This window comes from Anguilla rostrata, chromosome 17, assembly GCF_018555375.3.
Source record: "Anguilla rostrata isolate EN2019 chromosome 17, ASM1855537v3, whole genome shotgun sequence".
NCBI lineage: Eukaryota > Metazoa > Chordata > Actinopteri > Anguilliformes > Anguillidae > Anguilla > Anguilla rostrata.
The window spans coordinates 23,004,379-23,016,599 of record NC_057949.1 but is presented as its reverse complement, the minus strand read 5'-3'; the positions used below and the strand labels follow the sequence as shown (position 1 = coordinate 23,016,599).

General features: G+C 45.7%; 1 protein-coding gene across 2 annotated transcripts; it reads right to left on the bottom strand.

The window, feature by feature from the left end:
• Positions 1 to 504: 504 nt before the first annotated feature.
• Positions 505 to 9,314, bottom strand: LOC135243301 (suppressor of cytokine signaling 3-like). Of its 2 annotated transcripts, none has more exons than XM_064315032.1 (2): positions 8,932 to 9,314; positions 505 to 2,808 (listed from the first exon to the last, which is right to left on the bottom strand). In XM_064315032.1, exon 2 carries the CDS (start codon positions 2,634 to 2,636, stop codon positions 2,007 to 2,009), a length of 630 nt encoding a protein of 209 aa, XP_064171102.1. In that variant the 5' UTR covers positions 2,637 to 2,808; positions 8,932 to 9,314; the 3' UTR covers positions 505 to 2,006. The 2 variants fall into 2 exon arrangements, with proteins under 2 accessions (XP_064171102.1, XP_064171101.1); XM_064315031.1 differs by lacking the exon at positions 8,932 to 9,314 and adding an exon at positions 3,829 to 4,089.
• Between the last annotated feature and the right edge of the window lie 2,907 nt (positions 9,315 to 12,221).

The following is a 12,221-nucleotide window of genomic DNA, read 5'->3' as shown; positions in this document are numbered from 1 at the left end:
TGATTATCCAATGGTTTCCTCTCTTACCTCTACGAGCAGGAGGCACAACGCAAAGATTGTCTTAACGTGGGGAACGTGTTTGACCCGGGATTTACTGAACTCACTGGCTGCTTTGTGCAATTGTTACGTAAGGTCACATTTAATTGTGATGTCACAGTAAGCGGGTATTAATGCGTAAGCATTCCAGTTAAGCTTTGGCACCAGTTGTCAGTGCCATTGTGGTCTGGGCTGAAAAGAGGGCGTTACTTTATTCTTGGCTCACACTGTACACTTTTTGTCTTCCTTAATTGGCATTGGCTCGTCCACGTCTTGAAATATATACATGTGTGATTTGTCTTACTTTCTTGTAAGTTAATCATAATTTGTAAGAGATTTCTGTGAGGTGATGCAGCACTGAAGTATTTCAAAGGTCAAGTATTATTGTGGTCTTCTAAAAAATTTTATATTGGTTTATAACATTCCATGTGAATGAGCAGATGAGAAAGAAGAAAACACAAGACAAGATTTAATTTTGTAAAAATAGTGCTTTTTAATATAAATTATTGAAATGTCTTATAAATATAAATATGTGCAAAGACTGTTTGTTTGTTTTTGTTGTTTTCTTCAGATATTCAAGCCTACACGGCCAGTTACCTGGCCAAATATTAAGATGGAAACATCTTTATAAAAGACACAAAGAAGACATGTTTTCTGGTCTTGGGTCTTCACAGATGTAAACATGACCTCGTAAAAAAGAAAAGTAATAATAATCAAAAATTACAACAGGCGAAACCACGGTCCCTTTCACCGGGAGCGAGGAAGAGTGATTTCCTTTTGTCATTACATTCATTAGCAAGAAGAGTCAGGAGTTCTGCTCAGGGGCAGGCCGGCGGTGTCCGTACCGCAGGTCCTCTGCCCTGGACGGAGGCTGTGAGGTCACGCGGACCCAGGGGCCATGCCTGGGCCGCCGCTTCAGCCTTCTCTCTGGGCCAACTGAGCAAGGGTAACAGGCCAAAAAAACCACACGGATTTGGACTAATCTGGCCAGGGGGGGCCACTTTCATCCGGCAGGGGTTCCATGGCATAAGACTGTAACCCTGGCGATTGTGCCTTCCCCCCCCCCCCCCATTTTCTCCGGCTTTTTCACTCGCCCGTGCTCTCAATGCCTCCGGATACGGACGATCCCGCATTATTCCGTTTCCCACAAAAGACCCAAATGTTTACTTTAGAAACCGGCCGTGAATTTCCATTCCACTTCCTGGAACGAGGGGGGGGGGTGGGGCGGATTTACTGGCAGCGTCCTCGGTACGATTCACCCGCCACCCGTCCCGTCTAACGTTTCCAGTCTTTATTCTCAGTTCTCAGTTTAAGAGAGGCAATGTTTTGGCCACCTATTGGGGACCTTTTTCGGTGCCAGGCCCGCATGAATGGTGAGGGGGGGGGGCCATTGCACTTGGCTAGCAGCAGTGGAAACGCAGGAGGCCTGACAGATGGCCTGACGGCTGTGGCCAGACTCCAAGCACAGGAGCAGTTGGATTACAGGAACAGTCAGGGGGGAGAGTCAGTCAGCGTCAGGCGGGAAAAGAAACGAGAGAAGCCGGCTCGGGGAGCGGAGGAGTCCACGAACACCGCCCCTGCCTGACCTCAGCGTGCCGCCTGACCTCAGCACGCCGCCGCGGCGCCTGACCTCCGGTGAGACCGCGCTCTCGCAGAGGCGCACTTCTTCGGCACTCCAGCCGGGCACTACAGATCAGGATTCGCCCGTCCCGCGGCCAACAGGCCCAGTCTACAGTGTTCCTCTCTCAGGTCCCTGTTCTCACGGCAACTTGGGCATCCGTCGCCCGGGGTGGGGGGGGGGGGTTGGGGGGAGGCAGGCAGCTCGTCCGCACCCAGGGTCATGGGACCATCGTCCGAAAGAAAGCAGCAGGTCTGCGAGCGCGAGCCAGCGCAGGCGTCTCCTTGGACGTTAGCCTCGCCGTCTTCTCACCCCAACTGCTCTGAGCCACAGGCAGGCGGGCAGAGGGTCCTTAGATGGGCGCCTCGTACTCCTGGAGGAACTCTTTGAGCGGGTGGGGCAGCTGGTCCCTCTTGCTGGACATGTCCAGGTGGCCGTTGACCGTCTTCCTGCAGAGGTGCTGCAGGGAGGACATGCCGGTCGACAGGGGGCGCAAGAGCTCCAGGGGGATCTTCTCCCCGCCGGAGTGGATGAAGTAGGTGGCGCGGGCGCCATTCCCGCCGGCCGGCCCGCCCTTGGGGGGCATGTAGTGGTGCACCAGCTTGAGCACGCAGTCGAACCTGGGCACGGACTGCGCGCTCTTGGGGTCCGTCTGCAGGAAGAAGGAGCAGCTGTCGCACTGGATGCGGAGGTTCTTGGTGCCCGACGCCGTCTTGACGCTGAGGGTGAAGAAGTGGCGGTTGTCGGAGCTGTCGCGGATGAGGAAGGTGCCGGCGGGCTCGGCGGCCAGCAGGCCGTTGGCCTCCTTGCCGCTGATGGTGCCCCAGTAGAAGCCGCTCTCCTGGAGCTTGCGCACGGCGCTCAGGATCAGCTGGTGCTGCAGCTTGGAGCTGAAGGTCTTGTAGCGGTAGGACGGCAGCCGCATGCTGGCTTCGAAGGGGCAGCTGCTCATCGCGGAGTCAAACTTGCTGTGGGTTACCATGGCGCTTCACCCGCGCCTCAGACTACCTGGCCAAGGCCGCGCAGAGTCCAGAAAAGGGGTGATCGGGTGTCGGGGCAGGAACTCCCAGGAGAATGAAGGGGGATGCTCTGGACCTCTGTCTCCACTAGAACATCCAAATTCAGAATCCTCTCACACTCTGGAGTGGGGGCAGCTGCAGAGGAGAGAGTGAAAATTAGCATCGGCTTTTATTTTTTGGAATTCAGCAGAGGTGAAACTACATCACGCTGCAATAAGCTCTTCTTGGTAGCATTTTCCCTTTCTTAACGTGCGCAACAAGAGATACAAATTTGCCTACACAGACAAGCACAAATTTCCCAGACACTAACGTGGTATCCTTTTTCATACCAAAGACATCATCAAAGACGCAATCGAAAGTTTATTTATAGCCAGTTAAAACAAATTCTGCTTTGAGCCAACAAACGAATCTGATACTCTCTGTCTTCGATCCTCGGGGCTTCCAGAAACGGCTTATGAATGCTGAGGTTATTTCAAATAATCTAATTCATCACAAGCGAAGCGTTCCCTTTCTCTTGTTACGGTGTAAAAAAATACCCCCACTTCGCCGAATAATGCTGAATTGTTTGTGCGGAACGGTGCCGTCTCTGTCTGAGGCTTGTGAATGGCTTTGGCAAGCGCACCAGTGCCGGTAAATCATTGTCCGACTGTGACTGGAAGTGTAATCCGGGACAGAATGACCCTCCTTCAAGAGGGGGCCCCATTCCCCCTTGCTGCTCTCACTGTTGCCAGTAACTTGACGGTTGTTATTATTCGTTGAAGTTCGAAGTTTCGTCGCTTTGTGAATGAAGCTGAACTGCAATGATCCCGTTTAGCGACTATCATTTTTTAGTTATAAAGCACCCCGCTACGTTCAGCACAGATCGCTCTTGCTATCGCTTAAACAAAACCCCTTCTTGAAAAAATGCATTTGCAGACGTGGTCCTTCAAAACTATTCTACCATCAGTTTCTAATGAGCAATGCAGCTCTCCATATAACGGCTTAGCCTACCTATTTATAATGTAGCTGTTTAGCCCACATAGCCTACGTTAGACACAAAACACGCAATATTATAACCTTGGTCGCACGTCTACTTGACTGCTATCCTGAAGTCCTCCATTCTATAGCCTATACAGTCCAGCATAATGCAATAATACAAACTAGTTCGCCAAATACCTTGACAATGATCTCTTTCCCGACGTGGAACTTTTCTTCTCGTGATTCTTAAAATCCAAAATGCTTCTTTCCTTAGCAATGTGTCCGATTGAATCCCAGCGGAAGGGTATTCGCTGTTGCACTGCTGCCGTCTGTGTCTCACAGTGTCTCGGTTGACCAGAGGACAGTGAGGTCGTGGAGGACTTGAAGAACAGCGGCAGTCGCTTAGCTAATGTTTCATTAACTGAGTTCTGATCTCCGTCAGCAAAGGCTCAGTAATGCCACAGGCTCGGAGTGAGTGGAGTTCATAATGTGTGTGTGAAGCTCCACCCCCTCTCCCCCCCGAAGGCCTTCCAGTAACAGAAAAATCCGGCAGGGCGCTTCCTGTAAAGAGTCAAGAAATCGAGTCTGCTAAACACTCACTCGCATGCATGCACACGCAAAAGGCCGTTGGCAGATTGCCAATAAGTAATCATGACTTTTTTCTTTTCTTTTTTTTTCTTCTACGGGACGATTCCTGGTCCTTCCCTCCCCCTATTCTTCTAAACAAGGTGAAAAAAATTGTTATGAACCTGTAACAGCTTAAGGCGTTCTATAAATTCTACCTAATCACTGTACAATGTACTTTTGTTGTTATTATTATTAATTATTATTATTATTGCTGCTATTATTATTATTATTATTATTATTATTATTATTAATAATAATAATAATAATAAATGAAGAATATCATTTAATAGCCTATTACAGGTCGCGTTAAAATTTTCCATCAAATGTTTTGTTCTTATTTTCCTTAGATTGATGTCGTCCTTGTTACATTTACTGGTAAGGTAATTTATTTAACGTTACAAACCTACCCAAACTACGTGCGCGCGAGAGGACTGCTCTCGCGCCCCCTATTGGAAAACACGGACATTCTGCAGCGTATCGGGGCTGCGCATATTCGTCCCCGCTCAAAGGTCATAGCAAATTGCTATGGGCCCTAAAGTTTAATACACTCCTTTTTTGTCATTGAATTTGTCACTCAAAGCTTTTTTTTCCAATAAGGAAAATACTTATCATGCAAATTGTAATTGCAAGTCCGCGGTACATATCTCATGCGCCGACTGTTTCCTCAAAATTAGCGAAGTTAGTCAAACCAGAAGGTTCGTTCAAGGATGAAACTGACCACTTCACTTTTCGCGAAAATCTTGGCGATTCTGTTGGCTGTTACAGCAGGGAAATAGGTTTCAAGCTATAAACTTTGGGTGTATGCTATGTTGTCCAGTTAAAATGAAGATGGCTACACACATCATGTACTTTACGAGGTGCCAATGGCTAAATAGCGCCCCCATGTTGATCCAGTAGGTACTTCAACCATAAACGCGCCCAAAACAAATTTTAACAGCTTTTCGGGAATACATTTAGCTTTCTTCCAAGTTCAAAAGCAACATTCATATCGATGATGCGAGGAACATTTTACTAAATTATTTAAATAGCTTGCCTGGAGGCTATGTATCTTTTAAAAATGCTGTTATTCAAACAAGCAGGCTACATGCAATCAAATTGCCAGCAACGTTCACTACCCTAACTTGCTGAACTAGAAATGCGAACGTTCAGGTTGTTCAATTACGACCTTAAAGTAAGACTGCGGAAATAGTTTACTCGAAGCAGTCATGTAGTAACGACGGTTACTGAAATTACAGAGGCAAACCACCCCGCCTTTCTACAGTAATGCTGAATCGTTATCATTTTCCTGTTAATAAAACGTCACTGCTGAGTTCTCACAAAAGATAAGTGCAACTCTACAGAACTGATATAAATGTAACTACAAGGAAATCCCTTATAGTCCCTACGTTTCTTTCTGGAGAAATACTGGCATCGCCTGACACGATACACTCTCAGTACACCCCCCCCCCCCTTTCACTCTCTCTCTCTCTCTCTCTCTAAATATACTACATGTATATTTATCACACACATACACAACACACACACTCGCACACACACATACACGCTTTCTCTCATGCACACTATCTAGCGCTCTCTCTCTGTGTCTCTCTCACACACACACACACACACACACACACACTTAACCACTTGTTTGCTGACTCAGCCCCGGTGGGTCATAAACTGGGAGGACAGAGGCCAGCTTAATGCTGCCATTATCATTAGTGGTCACAGCTGCCATACATACCTGCTGCATTACCTGCTCCCCTCCTCTCACAATTCATTACAGGCCATTTCTAAGCTGGCCATGGGGTTTTGGGGGGGTGGGGGGGGGGGGACACATACTGACTTCTGACCCCCCCCCATGCACCCCGGGGGGAAAGCTGTGGAACCGGGCGCAGCAGGCTGCTCTCGTGCGGTTGGGAGGGGGCAGCTGGGGCATCGGCAGAGGGCAGATTCTCCCTCGTGACTCAGAGAAAGGGGAGGAGCCGGAGCTCCAGCGTCTGAGCTCCAGCGGCTTCCTGAAAGGGCCCGCGGCGTCATCGCAGTCGCACGCAGGTGGGAACAGGGAATTATGGGAACTCTGGGGAAGGCTTGATAAGTCTGCCCGGCTGGGAAAGGCGGAGAGTCCTCGGGGGGCGGGGGGCGGGGGCCGGGGGGGGGGGGGGTGACGTGTCCTAACGGACAGGGAGGCAGACACGCAGGCTCCAGGAGTGAGACGCGTCTCAATCAATACGCTCTGCCGATGTGACTACGCGGCGTAATCTTTTAACAGCGCGAGCCGGCGCTGCCGTGCTCCATGCGATATCCATCCCCGGAAGTGCTCCCCAGTTCCCCCATCTTTGGTGGACTCCTGCTCTGGGTTTCCAAGGCTACTCCGCCACACTTACGTTTGAAATCCTCCGTCTATCATTCACTTCCAATACCATTCACACAGAACCTTTCACAAGGTCCTCCATTTGTCAAACAATGCACCCCAGTATGGCAGCTCTAGACCCGTCTGCCCCTCTCAATACTCAACAGTAGCCATTGGAAACAGTAGCCATTTTAATTAAAAAAAAAAAAAAACTTTACAAAACACCCAAAGTCCGCTCTCTGGCATCTCATTGGGCACCCTTTTTTTTCTTTTCTTTTTTTTTTTTTAAATGGAGCAATACATGGGGATTTATCTGATCTTCTATTTATCTCCTGCTCTGTTCTATATTCTGGTGTTCTCTTTAAGTAGCTCTGGATCAGGTTAAATGTTAAGTAAATGATACTACATGAGTAATAACAAGATTGGACGCAGTTATCTAGTGCACATTGATGTCCGTTTTGGTGGAAAGACACATTATCCTGCCCCTTTTTAAAGGATATTGTTCCATGGATTGTCCACCATTTAAGGTTCAGTTACTTGAAGCAACATAAAGAAAAAAAAATTTAATAACATAAAAATATAAATAAATTATATTTCACATGTATTACTCAAATAAAATTTATAGAGAAAGCTTATATTTTCAGAAAGGTATATGATGATAACACATTAGCAATATAAAATCATATCAGAACAGACCTTATTTAGAGTGAATAAGGAAAATATGGATAAAAATGCATTTTTATGATGGAAAAGGGATTAGGAAACGCACAGAAAAAGCATACAAGACATGGTATTTATATTTATATTATATTGTGCATTTCTGACACAGGTACAGCCTGTATGTACTGCTGTACATAGATGGCCAGCAAGACCAGAACTACTAGACTAACAGACTACTTTACTGTCTGAACATAAAAAGCATTCCCACTTCCTTACCAGAAGCCGCAGAGCCATTGTCTCTGACGAAATATTTCAGACAATGCGACAGTTGTCCCACCCAACTCAAGGATCACACAAAGAACACACACAAAGGCTCCTAAGCACACAGCCTCACAGCGCACACACACAGGCCTGCATTCACACGGGCTCTTAAGAGTGCATGCAAAAGCATGAACATGCCAAAGCATATGTACGTAGATTCACAGGCCACCCACATAGGCCTACACAAACATAGACACACACACACACGCACACACGTGCACACACACACGCACACACGTACACACACACGTACAAACAAACAGCTGAATCTGCAGTGGCATTGACTGGGACGCCATGAAAATACTTGATTCAGGGAGTATGTAAATGGAAATTTCTGCAACATTGTAGTTTCCACTTGTCTTTGGAACTCTGGTGAATTTTTCCAAGTTAAAGTTTCAGCAACCACAAATCAGAACTGTCCATACGTAGTCTGTGACCAAACGTGGGCTTATCTCTGTGCCACAGACAGCGCTGGGGAATACCTGTTAAGTTGGCCCTCAGTGTGAAGAGAGTGCCCCCTTACCCACCTCCCACACCCCACACCCCCACTCCCCCATGCCCTGCACAACATAATTATCCATCTCGGTGACTCAAAAAACTTTGATTGGTCTGAGGTTCTGGTAACTTCCTCAGTTGTGTAAAATAAATAAAGAGATGAGTGTGCGATTTACCACCACTGAGCTGAAACATCCCATACAACCCTGCCCCCTGCCCCCTATTTTTTGTATACGTCTTTGTAAAACCTACATTTGTGTCAGGTTAATAAGCTACCTGTTATCACTAAATGTGTATTAAGGCTAACTTGGTGTGTTCATGTTGGTAAGGATAATTTGACATGGGGAATGGGAAATCAGTTAACCGTATAAGGCCTAGTAGCCTTCAGACGAAGAGATCCAGATGAGTTAACAGACGCACAAACGTACTATAGCACTATAATTTTGGAATTCTTGGAAGCTGAAGTTTCTCATAAGAATCGGACATCCCTGATAATGGGATGTCAAATTATTATAACCCCGGCTGGGAACTTCCATGACTCAGTGCCCTAACACTTGGTGAGGAAGCCACTTATGTACGAAATATCTGTGATGTGGTGTGACTGATTAGAAAGATTCACAGGAATAATTCCACTTAATGCTGAGAAACCCTTCTCATGTAATTTGGTTAGTTTATATAAAAAAGCTAATTGGTACGTACCAGGGGGGGGAAACAAACGGTGCATTTCATTCTCCCATGCGGCGAGTTTACAGTAAATATCCCTTCTAGGCATTTCCTTGAAGAAAGGGGGATGTGCAGGCCAGAGTAATTTGTGGAAACAGGGCTCACAGTCACTTTTTTTAAAACAGGTTTGTGTTTTCACTTACTTGGCTGTTCGATTGTGTGTTTTTGTTCAGCCTTGAAAGCCGCTTTGCCTGCAGCACATGTTCTCCGGTTAACCACGCCTGCCCATTCCCTTACGCGAGAGAGTTCAGCCGTGGACAAATACGGAACTGGCGGACGACTTCGGGGATTTGCCATGGGAGAGTCATGCTGAGAAAGCTTTTTTTTTTTTTTCCATCTGAATGAGCTGTGAAATAACACGGTCTGGTGTTCCTGTCTCCTGCGCAGAAGGACAAAATGGCAGGGTCGTTACTCCCTTTGTGTCAGGCAGGGTATGGCCTCGTGAAGGACGTGTCGGGATTAGTTTTCTGTTTTCATAGTCATCAGACTCGGTTGAAAACCTGTGTACCGTCTGTCTAATGCCGAATCTTCCTGGATTGTACCATTAGAGCAGGGGTGTCAAATCCTATTCAAAAACGACCAGTTTGTGTGCAGGTTTTTTTTTTTTTTTTAAACACCTGATTTCACTTGACTGAAGACCACGATTCATGAATTTGTTGAAACTGGCGTCGTAGTGCTGGGCTAAAAAAAATGCAATCACATCGGCACGTTTCTGATAAGATTGAACACCCCTGCATTAGAGGAAGAGGAAGGAAAATACTTCTTAAAGAATGCGGCTACATATCATTGATCAAATAAAACAGGATCTTCGTCATTTAAAATTAATGTTGAACATTGAAAAACTTGTTTAAGCGATCAGTTTTTTTATTATTTAATTTTAGATAAAATAATCATCAGAAAAACATATTTTCATGTTTTTGTTTTGGCACTAGGGCCTACTCTATGAAGTAGGTTATTGGTGAGAAATTGGAAGTCAGATTCTAAGCAAACACATTTACTAAATACAAACACAAATGAATGAATGAATAAATAAATAAATAAATAAATACATTTTTGGAGACCCTGGTCCCTTCTCTACCAGCAGCCAGTAGCATAGCCATATCTCCCAAGCATAGAGCGTACACAGGAACTGGAGAGGGTAGGAGGGGCCAGGCGTTGAAAGCCAGGAAGATCTGCTTTTCATATGGAAAGTGATGATTGTTAATCAAGTTTCAGAATACTGTCAGGGAAATTATTTTGCCTTCAAAATTTTGACATTCCCCGTGCATTTTAATGGGAGCTCCAATGTTCCACCCTCAGCATGTGTGGTACAGGCTTACTTCCGGACTTTGCAAACTTAGGTTAGCTGAATGTGTGCCGGCCTGTCTAGTTAAATATGCAGGTCTATGGTCCAAAGCCATGGGAGGGACACAGCTGTGCAGCAAGGCTTAATAAAAATAAAAAAATTTTAAACTCAGGCTGTTTTCAGGATTTAACTGAATAATATTACACATCAGTTTTTCAACGTTTTTCTATATGAAGACATAAATATAAGATTTCCCATAAATATTTACATACATACATAAAAACTGTAGATCCGTAGGGGTTGAGGTGCCCCTGGTGAGCATGGGGCCTGGGGCAGTCACACCCTTACACCCCTCCCCTTACCTCCGCTGCTGGAGAGCTGCTTTTCATTTCACGCATCACAGTCACATGCACACTCTGTGTTAGCCACCTTTCTCTCGGGTCAGGTGCAGGTGGCGAAATACACATGGTGTGCCCACATGACACTAAGAGCGCAGTCAAGTGCTTTGGGTATTACGTTGTGTTGGCAGTAATTAGGTCTTTGTTTTTTTTTTGGTTTTTTTTTCAAAGTTTATTGAGGGATCTCTTTCCTGGAAAGGGGCGAGACTATTATTAGCTGAAGGTGACAAAGCAGGAGAAAGTGACAGTGCAGTTTTTTTTTTGTTCTTTTGAGAGCGAGAGAGAGAGAGAGAGAGAGAGAGAGAGAGGCTTTTGTCATTGTCAATAACTGAAATTGCATCCACCCAGTTCCTGATTTTTCACATGCCACTTTTACCTCCTTTATGGTAACGTGTTACACGTGTTATCAAAACAAAGACAGACATAAAAACCCAAAATGGAAATACCAGTCACCTGAGTATTTGGTAGTTAAATGTTAATCATTACTATAAGGATGGCAATAATGGGAGATAGGCACCACCCACATTTTTTGCCGTTACGGGATTGGGTGGACAAAAAGAGTGATGTGTAGTTGGCAGTCATAATTGCAGAAGGACATTTTTTTTTCTCTTTTTAAGTGGATGCCTCTGCCAAAATTTGACTTTATTAAATACAATTCTATGGCCCCTAATACCCCCACCCTTTCCATTTGAGGCATTGCTCCCAAAAGAGACAGCCACAGCACCATATTCACCTCCACAGGGAGTTAAGCCCTAACCCATTGGTCAGGCATGAAAGGTTCAACAAGGATCAGAAGAAGACCATAGGATCCTCACCAATATTCTCAGGACATTGCAATGCAGTAACCAGTTTCTATAGGAATAGGCTTGTGTGAGAATGTAGAAAACGTGATTTTGTCCCCCTTTCACTAGTAATAAAATTGAGAAGGCACTTATGTGATTGAAAAGTGGCGTATGCTTACCATGCAAAATGCTTTGGCTGAAAGCATCTGGCGTATGATTCAATTGTAAATTGGATGGAACGTTGCTGTTTACACTGTAGAAAACTCTATGGTTACAACCTGTTAACTAGAAGCCAGAGAGGAGCTCTCTGGAGGAAAGGTATTTGCAACAACAAATAGAACAAGGTCAACTGGTGATTGTGGATATATTTACTTCCAAGGAGCCTGCAGGCAGGTAGCATCATGTCTGTCTTATCCCTACTTTATCATTCCTACTTCCTTCCCCTCACCAACCTCTCTCAGGTATGCGCTTTACCTGAGGTGATTCCACAGTCCCTTTCACAATGATCACCATGACAACCAGGACAATAGCCCCAGATCCAGGGTAGCTGTCAAGACAAGACAGAAAGTTTTTTTTTTTTTTTTAATAATATGGGACAGGTATGAGTCTGACTGGGATGACTGTGATGTAGACCTGCACAGTGAGATCTTTACATGAGATCTGCAGAAACAGCCATACTACTTCAACCGCACAGGTCCCCCTCCGCCCTCCACATGGATCAGGGGGAAGGAAGTTCAGGTTATGCGGTCATAGTGAGATGGCAAGTTGTTACAGCATCTTAGAAAACCTGGGGAAAGACAAGGGTTTTGGTAACTGGAATACTTCAAGCATATTGTCACTCTTTGCAGATTAAAGCTCTGTTTTTCTACATGCATGAAAGGGTTGATTATTGTGAAAGTACTTTTAAAAGGAAGCAAGCCTTCCACACATGCATAACCGCCCCTACACACAAGTACGCTCGTGTACAT